The following is a 17990-nucleotide window of genomic DNA, read 5'->3' as shown; positions in this document are numbered from 1 at the left end:
AACGAAACATTTTTTATAACGGTTTGGAAACTTCTCCCTAGCAGACGTGACGCGTTTTAAAATCTTTGACGCCTTTTTTATAACTGAGCTCAAAATATCTATTTTACCCTTATGTAAATTATATTTGTTTAAAGCCGATTTATCGGGAAAAAGAAAAGAGAAGGGAACGAGTAAAGTCGAATTAATCCCTATGTAACCACCAATGTCCAAAAAGGTTGTAGAGATCTAACTTGTAGCCTATCAAATTTTTTTTTTTTTTTAAATAACCATAATTTTATATTTTAACCATCTAATAAAATAAATTAATAATTGAAATACATTTTATCTATATATTTTACTTAAATTGAAACCAGATAAAAAAAATAATAAAAATAACATTGGTGCGACCCAATGATACCTCCGTTGACCGTTTCTGGTTATTCTTTTGAACGGTGAGCACTGAGCTGAGCTGAGGAGCAGAGCCTTCCACGGTTTGATCCCCACTCTCTAACAACACCATCGAAGTATGTCGAAGTTCAACTCCTTGATTTTGGTTTTGATTCTCTTCGTATTTCCACTTGCTCTATCGGAACAAGAAGCAATTAAAGCAATAATCCATCGTTTGGATTCCAAAACTTCATCTCCTTCGATTCAGGAAGCTGCGGCGAAGGGTCTACTCCGGCGATTTCTTCCGACTCATGTGGATAGCTTCAAGTTTCAGATTGTTTCTAGGGTACCAGGATTGGGAACTTTCCTCCCCTTGTGTTTTCTTCAGTTCAATTTCAGTTTTTATATCTCGATTGCATTTTTAGAGAAATCTCAGTGGTTTAGTAGCGAGAATATGAAATGTGCGACAATCTTTGAGCCCTAGTTATGCTTTTCATTCTAATTTTGTATTCTGTAATCAGCACGTTAAGCATTCTCCAAATTTCCGGGAAAAATGAACTCTAATCGTGTTTTCTGATTCTCTATTTATCATCAGGACGTTTGTGGTGGAGGAAGCTGCTTCTTGATAAGTAATTTCAAGCCCTCAAGCAGTAATAGCGCAGAGATATTGTATGTTGCCTTTCATATTGATAAAGTATGAGGAAAAGAATAAGTGTCGTTAGGAATCACAATTCTCCACAATCGTACAATATTGTCCACTTTGAGCATAAGCTTTCATGGCTTTGCTTTGGGCTTCCCCAAAAGGCCTCATACCAATGGAGATGTATTCCTTACTTATAAACCCATAATCATTCACTATAGACCCTCCCCGAGGTCTATAGAGCCCTTGAACAACCTCCCTTTAATCGAGGCTCGACTCCTTCTCTGGAGTCCTCGAACAAAGTACACCCTTTGTTCGACACTTGAGTTACTTTTGACTACATCTTCGAAGCTCACAACTTCTTTGTTCGACATTTGAGGATTCTATTGACATGACTAAGTTAAGGGCATGACTCTGATACCATGTTAGGAATCACGAACCTCCACAATGGTATGATATTGTCCACTTTGAGCATAAGCTCTCATGGTTTTGCTTTGGGTTTCCCAAGGCGTCATACCAATGGAGATGTATTCCTTACTTATAAACCCATGATCATTCCCTATATTAGCCAATGTGGGACTCCCTCCAACAATCCTCAACAAGTGTTTCGTTGGCCTTTCCACCAACAAATGATTAAGATGCTTTAACTTAATTTTGATCACTTTCCCAAATTCATTAATGTAATTGTTAGCTGTGTTCGTTAATAGAATGGTTGACTCTTCCAATCACCACTCCTAGAGAGATATGTTAGTATAAGTGTCAGAGTTTCGATATAATTAAATTTACTATAACCTATCAGCTCAAGCTTTTGGGTTTAATGGTGATTTAAGAACTATATTTTACTTATTTTAGTTTTTTTTGGCAATCTTCTCAAGGATTCGAGGCACCACCGCGGTTGAAATTACATCTGGTCTTTACTGGTACTTAAAATATTGGTGTGGTGCTCATGTTTCCTGGGACAAGACTGGTGGAGTTCAATTAGCTTCTATTCCTAAACCAGGATCTCTGCCTCTTTTAGAGGGTAACGGAGTTGTGGTTAAGCGGCCCGTGCCATGGAACTATTACCAAAATGTTGTTACTTCAAGCTGTATGTGCTGATTTCTTATTTGTGATTTGATTCGACCTCTGTGTTAAGAGTTATGAATGTCAAGTTCTAGCATGCAAAGGATTTTTTTTCTTTAAATTATATAGAATATGCTAAATAAAGTTCATTTTTGGTGAATGTGAGGGGGGGAAGTAGATTGAGGAAGATGATTAACATATCAAGAAGGGATAGAAAACTGAATCAAAGACGTTCTTGATACCAATCCATGAAATGAATATCATGCTCATTGGTTTTTCCTCTCTTTAAATGATAAGTATTTACATTTATGCATACTAAATATCTTAATTGCTTATTTAACTAGAGATCAGTTAGATAGCACATCTTTTTCTTTTCGAGTACTATTCGATATTTTAATCCACTTTTCAGATTCCTATGTTTGGTGGGATTGGGAAAGATGGGAGAAAGAGATAGACTGGATGGCCCTCCATGGAATTAACCTACCTTTGGCATTCACTGGGCAAGAATCAGTTTGGAGAAGTGTTTTCAGGGTGAGCAATTACCAAGGCCTTATTTTATTTTAGGAACATCCAAATCTGCACCTCCTTGACATTCAAATTTAATTTAGAGTTGAGATTCCAACTAGGTTGGGACTAGAGAATAGAACGACTCGAAATAGGATGAACTTTTGGAGACTGGCACTGTTGAGTATAATAAGAGGGATTCGAACCCTTAGTACAAAAAACTCGGACAATGGATTAGCAATCCGACGCTTTAGTCCACTCAGCCATCTCTCCCCTAATTGGAAAAGGATAATTACTATGATACATAGTTTAAAAAATAGAAAATGATCTGGTTTAGATGGATTGAAGAGTTTTGGTCATTTTTCTCTCCATTTTTGGTAGAGTTTTCTTTTTCACCGTTCGAAATCGTGCATATTATTTGTAGGAAGAAATAAAGGTCATGTTCAAGGACTCCATTCCAAACTAAGAGTCTGCCTTTGTGAATAATCTCAAGTTTTTCTCAGAAATTTCATAAAATGTCGCTGTCAGTTAGTATTATCATATTTTCACTTTCACCTGAGTGACACTACTTTTTTCTTTTTTACTTGTAGGATTTTAACCTCACTGTCAAAGATTTGGACAATTTCTTTGGTGGACCTGCTTTCCTTGCCTGGGCTCGCATGGGAAATCTACATGGGTGGGTGAAATTAATTGTTCTTGATTTTTTTGCCTGAACTTCTTGAACTAAAGAACATTAAAATTTACCCTGAAGTCATATATTCAATCTCAACATGTTATTTACAATTTATGCATGTATGCTACATAGAAATATATGAGCACTTATAGAATGCACATCCATGGATTGGTGGGTTGCTTTATTAAGTATTGGCATTCTTAAGCACTTATTAATGAGAAAAGCTCTCAACTTGTGGAAGATAAAAGTATGGGCATTAAGATTTAGTTTATTTTGTGCCTTCTTTGTGGCCCTCAATCACGAAATAATTGTTATAACTTATAATATTCGTTTTTACACTTCGTATCGTTACTTGTTAATTGAAATGTTTCTTAAGACTTGAGTGTAAATCAATTACAGAAACACTTCCAACTTACATGATGCATTCTAAGATGGCTACTGAAGATAATCCGGCTTTCATTGATGTTCTCATCTTTTCTTTGTTCCATTCGTATACACTGACATCTATCTTACCAAAGGTGGGGTGGGCCTTTATCAAAAAATTGGTTGGATCAACAATTAGCTTTACAGAAACAGATACTTTCCAGAATGCGAGAGTTGGGGATGACTCCAGGTTTGCTAATTCTAGTTATTAGATAAACATAAATTAATGGTTATGAAAGTGTGATATCCCACATCGATTGGGGAGGAGAACGAAAGACCCTTATTAAGGGTGGGGAAACCTCTCCCTAGCAAACGCATTTTAAAAACCTTGAGGGAAAGTCCGATATCTGCTAGTGGTGGGCTTGAGCATGGTATCAGAGCCAAACACCGGGTGATATGCCAGCGAGGAGCTGTTCCCCGAAGGGGGTAGATACGAGGCGGTGTGTCAATAAGAACGTTGGGCCTCAGAGGGGGTGGATTTGGTGGGGGGTCCCACATCGATTGGAGAAAAGAATGAGTGCCAGCGAGGACGCTGGGCCCTGAAGGATGGTGGATTGTGATATCCTACATCGGTTGGGGAGGAGAACGAAACACCCTTTATAAGGGTGTGGAAACCTCTCCCTAGTAGATGTGTTTTAAAAACTTTGAGGGGAAGCTCGAAAGGGAAAGCCCAAAGAGGATAATATTTGCTAGCGGTGGGATTGGGTTGTTACGGATGATAATTTATCATGTCATTTTGTTTGTAAACTTGATTATTTAACAGAGGCTTTTCTTTCTTTTCTTTTCAGTTCTACCATCATTCTCTGGAAATGTTCCAGCAGCTTTGACAAAAAGATTTCCCTCAGCAGACATAACTAGATTAGGAAATTGGTATCCCATTTTCGTTTCCCTTTATATGGGATATGATAATTCTTAATTTTTTTTTCTTATGATAAGTTTCCCATTACTAAATATAATTTCTACTAACTAAAGCTTTCCATTTTGTTTTCCCCTGTTAGGAATTCAATTAATGCTGATCCTAGTACATGCTGTACATACCTTCTTAATCCTTCTGATCCTCTGTTTGTCAAGATTGGGGAGGCTTTTATCAGACAACAAATTAAAGGTGCAGTTCCATCCGTTGGCTTTGAGTTAAAAGCTCTTCTCGAACTTGCTATGACGTAAATTTAGATCGGCCAAGTTGTTGTCCTTTGTGGATATATGCATAATTTATCCTGTTCACATTGTGCAGTGGCTCACGCTTTGATATTGGTATCTCATCATGCACGCTTGTCACCATGTCAAAAGAACAATAGTCTGTTTTTCAGTTAACAATTAGAAAGTAAAGGATTGTTTTTCAAAATCGTTGTTGAAAATTGAGATTGAATGAATGGTAAAAGTTAATAGTATTGTGTTCATCAAAGCTGCTATTCACAACTTCATGCTTTTTTAAGTGATAATGATTCCCTTTTTTAATAGGTTATTTTCGTTTACACATCAAAAGAAAACACAATAAAATTACAAAAAAGATTCTAAATGCAGTTAGCAAGGACATTATTTTTAGAATTATTGTTCAAAATAATAGAATCTACCCCATATCAACATATTTTACATTGGGAGCCTGTCTGTGTTGCATAAATGGATGCATTCTCTTAAGACGGGTGTAATTTGTTGTGTATGATCGTATAATGCATGTCAACTAGCTACCTATCAATTTCAGCTTTAAGTCTGTTAAAATATTTTATATCGATTAATAGTATGCTGTTGTCATGCTATTGGAAGTATAGATTGTTCACAAAAGATATCTCATCAAGTTGCACATTATTTTTGACATTGAACTATTATGCTTTTGTTTTTCACATTTTCTGTATTTTCTGCAGAGTATGGGGATGTAACAGACATTTACAACTGGTAACAATTATTTGTAGTACTGAATATTATCTTTATCACGTTTTTTCTTGATGTATATTGTTTTCCTGTTGATGGATAAGCACTTTCCCTGTGCATTAAGTCACTGTATATTATATGGATCGATGTGTTGGAACATCACTTTTTGTAAGGTTTTCTTAGTTAGTATTAACCTTTCTCAATGCTTAGTTTTCATTTGTGTCTTATAGGAAAATATTCCAATTCCCAAAGGAAAACAGTTTAAATGGATCAGAATGCCCTTTATGAGTTATTGCAATTTGGAAGCATATGATGATGCAACATCTACCGCTCAAAAGTGTGAATAGATATGAAAATATTATTACTCAACGAAAGAATACAGATCTAAGAATAAGAAATAGAATTGGGATCGAAGGTTCTTAATCTTCATTGATATTCACAACCTTTCACAACCTTTAAATAGGATACAAAATACTAAATCATATCTACAAAGAAAATATAAACTAACTAAATCTTGATAATAAAATAAAATATACTACTATTCAAATTTAACTGATTACGAATATCTAAAATATATTTCCTAACTAATATATTCTTCAAGATATTAAATGATTACGAATATCATATATTCCATTACTAATTCAAACTCGAAATAAGTTGCACTAAATTATGACATATGAAATTGCATCCAAGTAGTTGTGAGATCCCACGTTGGTTGAAGAGAAGAACGAAACATTCCTTATAAGCATGTGGAAACCTCTCCCTAGTAGATGCATTTTAAAACCTTGAGGGGAAGCATAGAAGGGAAAACCCAAAGAGAACAATACTTGCTAGCGATGGGCTTGGGCTATTACAAATAGTATCAGAGCCAGACTCTGGATGATGTGCCAGTGAGGACGCTGGGTCCCAAGAGGGGTGGATTGTGAGATCCCACATCGGTTGGAGAGGGGAATGAAACATTCATTATAAGGGTGTGAAAACCTCTCCCTAGTAGATGCGTTTTAAAACCTTGAGGGAAAACCTAGAAGGGAAAGCTCAAAGAAGACAATATCTACTAATGGTGGGCTTGGGCTATTACAGTAGTAGAGAGAGAGAAATTTGAATCTAAAACAGAATTCACATAATGGCTGGCAACAATTGATTGGTATCCATATTTCCTTTTGCATTATTATTCATTCCAGCAAAGAACTAAAGGTGTCCCTTGTTTCCAAATGAGGACCCTTAGGCTTGTTGTTTTGGAACATGTTAAAAAATACTAGAATTTAAGTGCATGAAACAAGTTTAATCTCTAACAGATCATTGCAATAACTAGATTTAGAGAAATTCCTTCACTTCCCTTATTTATCATATCTTGCTTCCATGGAGAACTGAATGATATATATCCTGTTCATTGCAGTGATACATTCAATGAAAATACTCCACCTACCAATGACACTTCATATATTTCATCACTTGGAGCTTCTGTCTATAAAGCCATGGTGAAAGCTGATAAGGATGCTGTGTGGCTTATGCAAGTATGCTCCTCATGTTACAATAGATAGTTTTTGTGTCCTTAATTAATTGACTTAGTCATAGCCGCATACGGTGTACTTAGTCCAACTATCATTAACAATAAGAACTTTAAGAAATTCACTATCTAAACAAGTTTTTTTACAACAGTTTTGTTTTTGGTTTCATGTTAAACTTTTTTGTTTATAGAGTAAAATTTTATTTCTTATAATCCTTTGGTTTCTGGAACTTTATTTTTGGAATTTCTCTCAAACTTGAAAGGCTATTTTAAAAAGTTAGAAATGTTGGAAAATAAATGTCTAGTGAGTAAGTTTGATTCTTAACAACATAGAGCTAAAAACAAAATCATCATCAAACTAGGCATAAATGTTTGTTTTTGTTCAACTATAACGAAACCATATCAAAGGTTAACTTGGTAACCACACTGTTTATGGAGTTCAGCAGATTCAAAATTGTAGAATAGAAAGACGGGTTAATTCAAGTTTCGGGGGTGTTTATGCAAATCAAACTTTTTACAAATTTTAGTTTGATGAGTGTTTTTTCTTTCTATATTTGTTTTAAATTGATTGTTCTATCTGTGTGCAGGGATGGCTCTTCTATTCAGACTCTACTTTTTGGAAACCTGAACAAATGAAAGTATGTACGCACACAAGCCACATAGAATTTCTTAACAGTCATTGTTACTGGTAAAGGATGTATTTGATCTAAAGAGTCTCACCCAATGTCCTCATCTCTTGTTTAAAGTTGTACTGGTTTGTAGTTATGTGGGATAGTTGGAGGTTGTTAGAGGGAATTGTTTAGGGTAGGGGAACAGGAATGAGGCTGGGAAATATATGGGTGTATCGAACGAGATACAGTTCTTGCTTTGGAATATACATTGGTACCTCTCAAATTGTCCTAAGAGTAACCGTTCTTGAGCATGGATCTAGACTTCGGAAGTCTAATGGAGGGTCATTGTTTGCTGATGGAAATGAAGGGTGTCTTGGTATCCGTGAATTGGAAGAGAACGTTGGCTAGAAAACCAACTTATAGAAGTTCTAAAAGTAGGCTGAATCAAAGAAAAGAAATCAGAACCCATCTGCTTGCAATATGGGTCGATGGGAGTGGATGATGTCAAATCCAAGTGGGTCTAACCAAAAATCATTTATCTATGGTCTATTTGTGAAATCCACATCGGTTGGGGAGGAGAACGAAACATTCTTTATAAGGGTATGGAAATCTCTCCCTAGCAGACACGTTTTAAAAACTTTGAGGGGAAGCTCGAAAGGGAAAGCCCAAAGAGGATAATATCTGCTAGCTGTGGGCTTGGGCTGTTACAAATGGTATTAGAGCCAGACACCGGGTGGTGTGCCAATGATGACGCTAAGCCCCGAAGGGGGTGGACACCGGGCGGTGTGCCAACGAGGACGCTGGGCCCCGAAAGGGGATGGATTTTGAGATCCCACATTAATTGGGGAGAGGAACAAGTACCAGTGAGGACGCTGGACCTCGAAGAAGGGTGGGTTATGAGATCCCATATCGGTTGGGGAGGAGAACGAAGCATTCTTTATAAGGGTGTGGAAACCTCCCCCTAGCAGACACGTTTTAAAAACCTTGAGGGGAAGCCCAAAAAGAAAACCCAAATAGGACATATCGGTTAGAGGTGGACTTGGGCTTAGGATTTTACACCATTACTGGTTTCACCATTGTCTTTTTTCTATGACTGTTGTGTAATCAACGGTCAAACTATCAAATGCTAGCAACATATGCTGAATGTAAATATCTAATTAATGTCAAAGTGACTCTTTTTCTGGCCTTTTGGTTGTCTCATAATGCCATTTATTAGCCATCTTTTATGGGATCTGCAGGCCCTACTTCATTCGGTTCCATTTGGGAAAATGATTGTTCTTGATCTTTTTGCGGACGTCAAGCCTATTTGGAAAACATCATCTCAATTTTATGGCACACCCTATGTATGGTCAGTAACCCCTTTATTACCATTTTCAAAAAAGCATCGGAACTTCTCAACAATGTCCTTTCGATGTTTTTATTTCACAAGTTTATTAAAACCTAGTTTGATTTCAGGTGTATGTTGCATAACTTTGGTGGAAATATAGAAATGTATGGTGTATTGGATGCAATCTCTTCGGGTCCAGTCGATGCCCTTGCAAGTGAAAACTCAACAATGGTATGTTTAATTCTGTATTGTATAATTTACTAAGGTCTTATGTATGCGATGCATTTTGCATATGAACTCGTTAGGATCATGGACCCTAAATTCTTGTGGTTTTGATTTTGGTTTTTCCAAAAGGCCTCATACCAATGGAGATAGTATTCCTTACTTATAAACCCATGATCATCCTCTTAATTAGCCAAGGTAGGACTCCCTCCCAACAATCCTTCCCTCGATCAAAATACACCATAGAGCCTCCCTTGAGGCCTATAGAGCCCTTGAACAGCCTCCCCTTAATTGAGGCTCGACTCCTTTCTTGGAGCCCTCGAACAAAGTACACTCTTTGTTCGACACTTGAGTCACTTTTTTACTATACTTTCGAGGCTCACAACTTCTTTGTTCGACATTTGAGGATTCTATTGACATGACTAAGTTAAGGGTATGGCTCTGATACCATGTTAGGAATCATGGACCTCCACAATGGTATGATATTGTTCACTTTAAGCATAAATTCTCATGGCTTTATTTTTTGTTTTCCCAAAAGGCCTCGTACCGATGAAGATAGTATTTTTTTCTTATAAACTCATAATCATCCTCTTAATTAGCCAAGGTAGGATTCCCTCCCAACAATCCTCCCCTCGAACAAAATACACCATAGAGCCCTTGAACAGTCTCCTCTTAATTGAGGCTCGACTCCTTTCTTAGAGCCCTCGAACAAAGTACACTCTTTGTTCGACACTTGAGTCATTTTTTTACTACACTTTCGAGGCTCACAACTTCTTTGTTCGACATTTGAGGATTCTATTGACATTACTAAGTTAAGGGTATGACTCTGATACCATGTTAGGAATCACGGACCTCCACGAGGGTATGATATTGTCTACTTTGAGCATAAATTCTCATGACTTTACTTTTGGTTTTCTTAAAATGCCTCATACCAATGGAGGTAGTATTCCTTACTTATAAACCCATGATCATCCTCTTAATTAGCCAATATGAGACTTCCTCCCAACAATCGTCAACACTCCTATGTGCATGCAGCTAGCTAATATTTCTTAGAGAACAGAAGATATGTTTGTCCGCTGTATATTTTGTCGACCATAGTTCTATATTTCTTCATTTCATCCCATTCATGCATGTGAAAGTAGGATGTAAAGATTGGAACTCTTGATATTTGATCCTCTTACACATGGTGTTTCCTTCCCTATGGTAGGTTGGCGTTGGCATGTGCATGGAAGGAATAGAGCATAATTCGGTCGTTTATGAATTGATGTCTGAAATGGCATTTCGCAGCAAAAAAGTTGAAGTCCAGGTAGCTTTGATCTAAATGCCTTTTAATAGTTGAGGTTCCCATAGAAAGGAAATGCATAGTTGAGGCAATATCTATGTTCAGTGATTCACAGCGTTATGCAATGATTGTACATGTAACCGCCACATAAGCAGGTGTCTCTCTGTCAGTCTACAATGTTGGATTCTTTTTAAGGGTGTGGAAACCTCTCCCTACCAGATGCGTTTTAAAACCGTGTGACTGACAGCGATATGTAATACGGTCAATATCTGCTAACGGTGGAATTGGGCTGTTACAAATAGTATCAGAGCCAGGTTCAGGGCGGTGTGCCAGCGAGGACGCTGGACCCCATAGGGGGTGGATTGTTAGGTCCCACATCGGTTGGAGAGGAGAACGAAGCATTTCTTATAAGGGTGTGGAAACCTCTCCCTAACATATGCATTTTAAATCGTGAGTCTGACGGCTATGTAGCGGGTCAAAGCGGACAATATTTGTTAGCGGTAGGCTTAAGCTGTTGCATCTAAACATTGGCTACAGTGGACTGTACTTTGATAGCTTTTACATATTCTCTTGGAACTGATATTATCTTCTTTGTCTCATTCTCTCTCTGTCACAATTCTTATTCTTCTCCTGTAATATCTACTGCTGACACAATTGAGTGTTCTTGCATATAATGGATTAATGTAAACTTCCATGAAATAATTCTATGATGATCATATAAGGGCCATAATGAAATCTTGTAATCACCTGTAGGATTGGTTGACGACCTACTCCCGTTGTCGTTATGGCAAAGCAGATCGTTTCGTCGAGGCAGCTTGGAACATTCTTTATCATACAATTTACAATTGCACTGATGGCATTGCGGTATGTAAAGTTGAGGCATAATGTTCAGAAAATAAATTTATATTGTTTAACCATAAAAATAACCTTGAAAGTTCTTAAAAAAGCCTTTAGAAGTGCTTCAAGTAGAAGCAGTTTTTTCGAAAGTCATCTCAAACTAGTTACGTGTAGATTCGACTATTTTTCGAAATCATGAAAATTTGTTGTTTTGCCTAAAAAGCTCTGTTGAAATTGTGAAACTTTGGAGACTGTTCTTAGTTCTAATTCAAGAGAATCATTTAGTTAACACAGGATGAAATGCACACTTCTCTGGTCTTTTTATTTTTACTAGATTTGTTGCATTTAATGTTCGTGTCTTGAAGACTTGATATGGGTGAGCTATATGTCACGGTCATTCTCGTTCAGGGCGTGTTTCCGATGGCTGCATGCCGATATCATGTCAAACCCTTTATTTGATTTTATGTTGTATTGACTTACTATTATATTTTTTTGTTTATATGACTGTTTGGCGAAATCATGTCTAGGTCTGCTATACCTAAATCGCCTCAAAATGTATGATAGGGGGATGTGACTAGTTGTTAATTCTCTCTATGATTGTTCGGCGAAATCACGTCTAGGCTTGCCTGACCTGAATCGCCTCAAAATGTACTATAGCGGTGTGATATCCCACATTGGTTGGGGAGGAGAACAAATCACCCTTTATAAGGGTGTGGAAACCTTCCCCTAGCAGACGCGTTTTAAAGCCTTGAGGGGAAGCCCAAAAGGGAAAGCCCAAAGAGGACAATATCTGCTAACGGTGGATCTGGGTCGTTACAAATGATATCAGAGCCAGACATCGGACGATGTGCCAGCCTTTTCGCTATTCCCCAAAGGGGGGTAGACATCGGACGATGTGCCAGCCTTTTCGCTATTCCCCAAAGGGGGTAGACACGAGGCGGTGTGCCAGTAAGGACGCTGGCCCCGAAGAGGGGTGGATTTGGTGGCGGTTCCACATCGATTGGAGAAAGGGCCAGTGAGGACGCTGGACCCCGAAGGGGGGTGGATTGTGATGTCCCACATTTTTTGGGGAGGAGAACAAATCATCCTTTATAAGGGTGTGGAAACCTTCTCCTAGCAGACGCGTTTTAAAGCCTTGAGGGGAAGCCCGAAAGAAAAGCCCAAAGAGGACAATATCTGCTAGCGGTGGATTTGAGTCGCAACAAGCGAGATGCTACTAATTGTCAGTTCTCCCCACCCGGAGTTATATGCTATATAAGTCGTTGTATTTCCTTTATCACTTATAGCCCTATAACATTGCTTTCAAAACCTTCTTTCAATATTGCTTTCAAACTCTCTTTCAAAAATCTCTCTGTCCATGTTTTCTAAATCTTTTTTCTCAAAACGGGGCCAGAGGCTTGAGCATACATTGTCCGGTCGTAGGCAACGCGAATTCAAATTGGCTTGACTCATTCGATTTTGGGAGTGAGTGCCGCACAATCACAAAGTCCATTACCAAAAAAAAATGCAATTGTGACACTATGCCCAACAGCGATATGGATTTTTTAAAACTAATATGTGTGCTTCTACCATGCTTTCTATCAAGGCAACTCGGTCTTGCCTGATTTCACTGATCCATTCCTTTGAACTTTTTTTTCCAGGACCATAACAATGATTTCATTGTCAAACTTCCAGATTGGGATCCATCTTCAAGCTTTGATCAGAAAATGCCACATCTATGGTATCCCACTCAGGAGGTTATCAATGCCTTGCAGCTACTCCTTAAAGCCGGTGATAATCTCCGCAACAGCACTACATATAGGTAAAACGGCACGTTTTCCATATGCATATGGTCGAGTCATAAGGATGTCTGGTAAGATCCAATGCAACATGTACATAGAGAAGCTAACAATGAAGCCTTATTGAATGTCATTGAACAGATATGACTTGGTTGACTTAACGCGGCAAGTGCTAGGGAAGCTGGCAAATGAAGAATATTTGAAAGCTGTATCTTCTTTTCGGCGCAAGAATGTGGCGGCTCTGAATCATCACAGCAAGAGATTTGTTCAATTAATAAGAGATATTGACAGATTGCTTGCTTCTGATTCAAATTTTCTGGTTGGAACATGGCTTGAAAGTGCAAAGAAGCTTGCCACAAATCCATCTGAGATGAAGCAGGTTAGGAACAGCCCCTTTCTAATGGCATGATACTTGAACCATATTGCTACCTTTTTTGGTTAAGTTGAAAGCTTCAAATTTTCTCTTCTTGATTCAGTATGAATGGAATGCAAGAACTCAAGTGACTATGTGGTATGATAACACAGAGGTCAATCAGAGCAAGCTTCATGATTATGGTAATATTATGAACTTTTAATACTGTGAGACCCACGTCGATTGGAGAGGAGAACAAAGCATTCTTTATAAAGGTGTGGAGACCACTCCCTAGCAGACGCGTTTTAAAATCTTGAGGGGAAGTCCTTGAAGGGAAAACCCAAAGAGGACAATATCTGCTAACAGTGGGTTTGGGTTGTTACAAATGATATCAGAGTCAGTCACCGAGCGGTGTGCCAACGAGGACGCTGGGCTTGAAGGGGGGTGGATTGTGAGATCTCACATGGTTGAAGAGGGGAACGAAGCATTCATTATAAAGGTGTGGAAACCTCTCTCTAGTAGATGCGTTTTAAAACCTTGAGGCGTAATCGTTGAAGGGAAAACCCAAAGAGGACAATATCTGTTAGCGGTGAGTTCGGGCTGTTACAAACGGTATCAGAGCCAGTCACTGGGCAGTGTGCCAGCGAGGACGTTGGGTCCCAAGGGGGTGGATTGTGAGATCCCACATTGGTTGGAGAGGGGAATGAAACATTCCTTATAAAGATGTGAAAACCTCTCTCTAGCATACGCATTTTAAAACCTTGAGGGAAGCCCTTAAAGGGAAAGCTCAAAGAGGACAATATCTGCTAACGATGGGTTTGAGTTGTTACAAATGGTATCAGAGCCAGTCAACGAGGACGCTGGCGCCAAGGGGGTGGATTGTGAGATCTCACATCGCTTGGAAAGGAGAATGAAGCATTCCTTATAAAGGTGTGGAAACCTCTCCCTAGCAGACGCATTTTAAAACCTTGAGGAAGCCCTTAAAGGGAAAGTCCAAAGAGTACAATATCTGCTAGCGGCGGGTTTGGGCCGTATTATAATATCATGCTCTCTCTTTCAAATGAACATATTGTTGTGCTCTTTTATCAGCAAATAAGTACTGGAGTGGGCTTCTTGAAGGCTACTATCTTCCAAGAGCTTTGACCTACTTTTATTACGTGTCAAAAAGCCTGAGAAAAAACGAGAGCTTCCATTTGGAAGAGTGGAGAAGAGAATGGATTCTGTTCTCAAACAAATGGCAAGCTGCTTCAGAAACATACCCAGTTAAAGCTGAAGGAAATTCAATTGCTATTTCTAGAGCCTTCTATGAAAAGTACTTTGGTTGACACAATTTCTCTATGTTCTTCCAGAACAAACATGGTATGACCATTTCAGTTCTTTGTCTTTTCCTTCTTCCGATGTCAAAAGGTTTTTCTTTGTCTCTGTCAGTTGGTTCTGTGTTGCAATGAGATCACTTATGAACTCTAATGTTCTGTCTCTGTGCCAAAGAATTTCTTTGCTTTATTGGACTCCCTTTGGGTGCCTTCGTTTTTATTTCGTTTTTCTCAATGAAAGCTCGTTTTCTCGTTAAGAAAGATAGTATTGCTCGTCGTTTAAGCAACTATTCTCTGCAAATATAGAGCAACTCCATCTCCACAGCTGCTCGGTAATCGATCATGTAGTCGCCAACAAGAGCATCTAGATCCTTGAACTCTCCGACATATTGCTGAGGTACGTAAAACACTTCTAAGTTGCGGAATGCGAGATTTGAATTCTTTTTTCGTCAAGTTTATAACTATTTAGTTCTTCTACTCTCAATTCTTATAACAATGTATCTAATAATTTAGTTCTTAAAATTTAAAAATTTTCACATTTTAGTCTCGGTTGAAATGAGCCGTATAGATATTTGAACTTTCAACCTCTAGAGAAATCGTAGATATCAATCACCGTCATATTGTTGCTACTTTCATGAATTATTAATCGTAGAACTAATATCGTTTAAGAATGATGGGGAGTTCAGTCATACTTGAGAATTATAAAGAACAGCTATGAGTAAACAACAATGGTGATTGGAGATACCTGAAAAGTGAGAGTTCTTTCTTGTATTAAAAGTAACAATACAATTAGAAAATCCAATATTTCCTCCCACCAATTCCTCTAAGAACTTTTTCATCAGCAAAATAATTTCTACAATTAACGCACAGATTATTAGTAAAGCCTTCAATGATCAGAAAAGTGGGCACACCTTGATTTCTATGAAGATCATCCATCATCTCTTCAGCTTTATTTCTTCAACTATCTCCTGCTTCATTTCATGCATTCTTCTTCATATACGGTATCGGAGTCCTGAATCGAATTTGGATTCAAACTCATCTTAGCCGTGTTTTCTTCATCGTTCAAACGAGATCCATGTTCCTTTGTATGTCGTCTATGTAGTCATAAAATTGCTTCTGGGATGCCGTGGTTGCTGTTAAGGTACAATTGTGTTGGAAGATCACATTTGTGAAGGCCTGAGGCTGCTTCGGTTTGGGTCAAAGTTAATGATTCTGTTAGAGCTAGCAAGGGCTCTAACAAGAACGATTGACCGTTGCTTTTTCTTTCATCGTCTTTCCTCATTTCTTCCAACAGGGTATTGCTTGTGTCTATGCCTGTTCCATTGGTCAATAAAAGAGAATCTCATCAGAAAAACATGTATTTTGAAGTATGTAAAGTCTCCAATGAAACCATATTAGTTTGTAGATGTTTTGAAACCTGCAAGATATCCACCATGTACATAGCCATTAAATCTTTCGCTTGTGTGTTCTCCGGTGAAGAAGATACGTCCAATGGGCTCCTGGAAACGACACGCCCCCCAAAGCGAATTGGTTAAAATGAAATATCTATGATATCAATCAATCTAAAACTTTTAAGAATTCTAAGAGATCAACACGGGATGATATTAACCTACTAACCAAGTAACACTAGGAAAACTAACTAACAACGAAGATACGTTCAATGGGCTCCTAGAAACAACACGCCACCAAAAGCGAATTGGTTAAAATGAAATATCTATGATATCAAAACAATCTAAAACTTTTAAGAATTCTAAAAGATCAACACGGGATGATATTAACCTACTAACCAAGTAACACTAGCAAAACTAACAACGAAAACAAACTCAAACCGAAGTTTCACAACTCGTGAACACACAACACTAGGATGCTCTGGATGTCATATTTCAATCTAGTTCATTTTATGCTCTATAATAGCCCAAGTCCACCACTAACAGATATTAAAACGCATCTGCTGGAGAGAGGTTTCCACACCCTTTTAAAGAATGCTTCATTCCCCTCTCCAACAGATGTGAGATCTCACAATCCACCCCTCCTCTCCGAGGTCCAACGTTCTCGTTAGCACTTGTTCTCCTCTCTAATCGGTGTGAGATCTCACAATCCACCCTCCTTCGAGGCTCAACATCCTCACTAGTACATCGCTCTGTGTCTAGCTCTGATACCAATTGTAACCGCCTAAGCCCACTGCTAATAGATATTGTCCTCTTTGGGCTTTCCCTTCTGGCTTTCCGCTCAAAGTTTTAAAACACGTCTGCTAGAGAGAGGTTTCTACCCCTATTTAAAAAATGTTTTGTTCCCCTCTCCAACCGATGTGGGATCTCACATGCTCTTTTGACGAGTTATGTGCTTGACTTATTCGATGGTGTAAGATTCTTTGGTATTCACATGCTTCTAGAGAGAGTTTCTACTTTCAAAGTAATTCCAGATCGATCAATTATGCAATCAGTTAGAAATGAAAACTTGCAGAAAGAGTTGGCAGTAAACCTTAATGTTTTGAATAACTTGGCAATCAGAGGTGATGGGGTAGTTACTGTAGCTACCACGCTGGAACCTGTTACTCCACCAGCGAGGAACAAGTATGTCAATAGCATCTGGAATGTCAGGTCCGAACATATCCCTAAGCACTTCCATGGATTCGCTCAATGTCTCCTCATCAGATTGAGCTTCGATACGTTTCGATTCTCCATTTGTTATTGTCACTACAAGGATATTGGACCCAGGATAGGCATTCTCCATGTTCTGATATCAGCATAGGTCAGTTAGACAGTAGTATGTGTGATTATTAATCCATAGCAGTCATAGATAGAAGAAGATCAAATGCCATAACGTTGTCAGAAGCAGATATGCAGATATGCAGAATACGAGTACCAAATGCCATAACGTTCATAGAGAAGATTTTGACAGCGATGATAGCTGACAAATATATCAACAAAGCAATGGAAAAGAAAATCAACCATAAAAGAGAGTGCCAAAGGATTATCTTCGAAGAAATTAAAGCACCGTAAAGAAAATGTTGCATCCTAGTACTTGTCAGTGAAGTCAAAGATTGTAGGTCCTAAAAGCATAGTATACAAAGTGGAAAACATATTAATGAAGCTACAATTACCCATTAAAAGGTACTTAATCATAATAATCAACAGTTCTAAGAATTTTAACTTAATAGTTTATTTATTCAATTGTTTTGAGTTAATAAGCTTTAGCTTTTTTTTTTTTTTTTTTTTTTTTTAGAT

The 17990-nt window shown here is 38.1% G+C and overlaps 2 protein-coding genes and 1 long non-coding RNA gene across 3 annotated transcripts in view; 2 read left to right on the top strand and 1 right to left on the bottom strand.

Moving 5' to 3' along the window:
- The first annotated feature begins 395 nt into the window (after positions 1-395).
- On the top strand, positions 396-15020 carry LOC111497764 (alpha-N-acetylglucosaminidase). The gene is made up of 19 exons (XM_023148697.1): positions 396-712; positions 962-1035; positions 1882-2093; positions 2478-2599; positions 3163-3248; positions 3764-3858; positions 4457-4538; positions 4667-4773; positions 5528-5558; positions 6931-7048; positions 7629-7679; positions 8891-9000; positions 9108-9210; positions 10409-10507; positions 11237-11347; positions 12961-13121; positions 13240-13477; positions 13575-13653; positions 14540-15020. The coding sequence occupies exons 1-19, from the start codon at positions 506-508 to the stop codon at positions 14773-14775; spliced, it is 2322 nt and encodes a 773-aa protein (XP_023004465.1). The 5' UTR covers positions 396-505; the 3' UTR covers positions 14776-15020.
- LOC111497934 lies at positions 9729-10217 on the top strand. Its single transcript, XR_002720695.1, has 2 exons — positions 9729-9759; positions 10146-10217. It is a non-coding gene; the product is annotated as an uncharacterized LOC111497934 (long non-coding RNA).
- Positions 15021-15478: 458 nt separating the features above from the next.
- Positions 15479-17990, bottom strand: part of LOC111497803 (polyamine oxidase 1-like) — a 6390-nt gene continuing 3878 nt past the window's right edge. Inside the window, exons 8-11 of the mRNA XM_023148759.1 lie at positions 17245-17499; positions 16181-16262; positions 15675-16077; positions 15479-15508 (exon numbers count right to left, since the gene is read on the bottom strand). Of these exons, the coding sequence (XP_023004527.1) occupies positions 15866-16077; positions 16181-16262; positions 17245-17499 (549 nt within the window). The 3' untranslated portion in view covers positions 15479-15508; positions 15675-15865. The remainder of the gene's footprint in view (positions 15509-15674; positions 16078-16180; positions 16263-17244; positions 17500-17990) is intronic.

This window comes from Cucurbita maxima, unplaced genomic scaffold (genome assembly GCF_002738345.1).
Source record: "Cucurbita maxima cultivar Rimu unplaced genomic scaffold, Cmax_1.0 Cma_Scf00024, whole genome shotgun sequence".
NCBI lineage: Eukaryota > Viridiplantae > Streptophyta > Magnoliopsida > Cucurbitales > Cucurbitaceae > Cucurbita > Cucurbita maxima.
This window is presented reverse-complemented; position numbering and strand designations above follow the sequence as displayed.

What these genes read in the sequence shown, in the direction of transcription:
- LOC111497764 (XM_023148697.1), top strand. Translation starts at nt 506, where the DNA reads ATGTCGAAGTTCAACTCCTTGATTTTGGTTTTGATTCTCTTCGTATTT. An exon ending in GTAACAGACATTTACAACTG is followed by an intron (nt 5,559 to 6,930) that starts GTAACAATTATT and finishes TGTTCATTGCAG; the next exon opens with TGATACATTCAATGAAAATA. An exon ending in TATGGCACACCCTATGTATG is followed by an intron (nt 9,001 to 9,107) that starts GTCAGTAACCCC and finishes GTTTGATTTCAG; the next exon opens with GTGTATGTTGCATAACTTTG.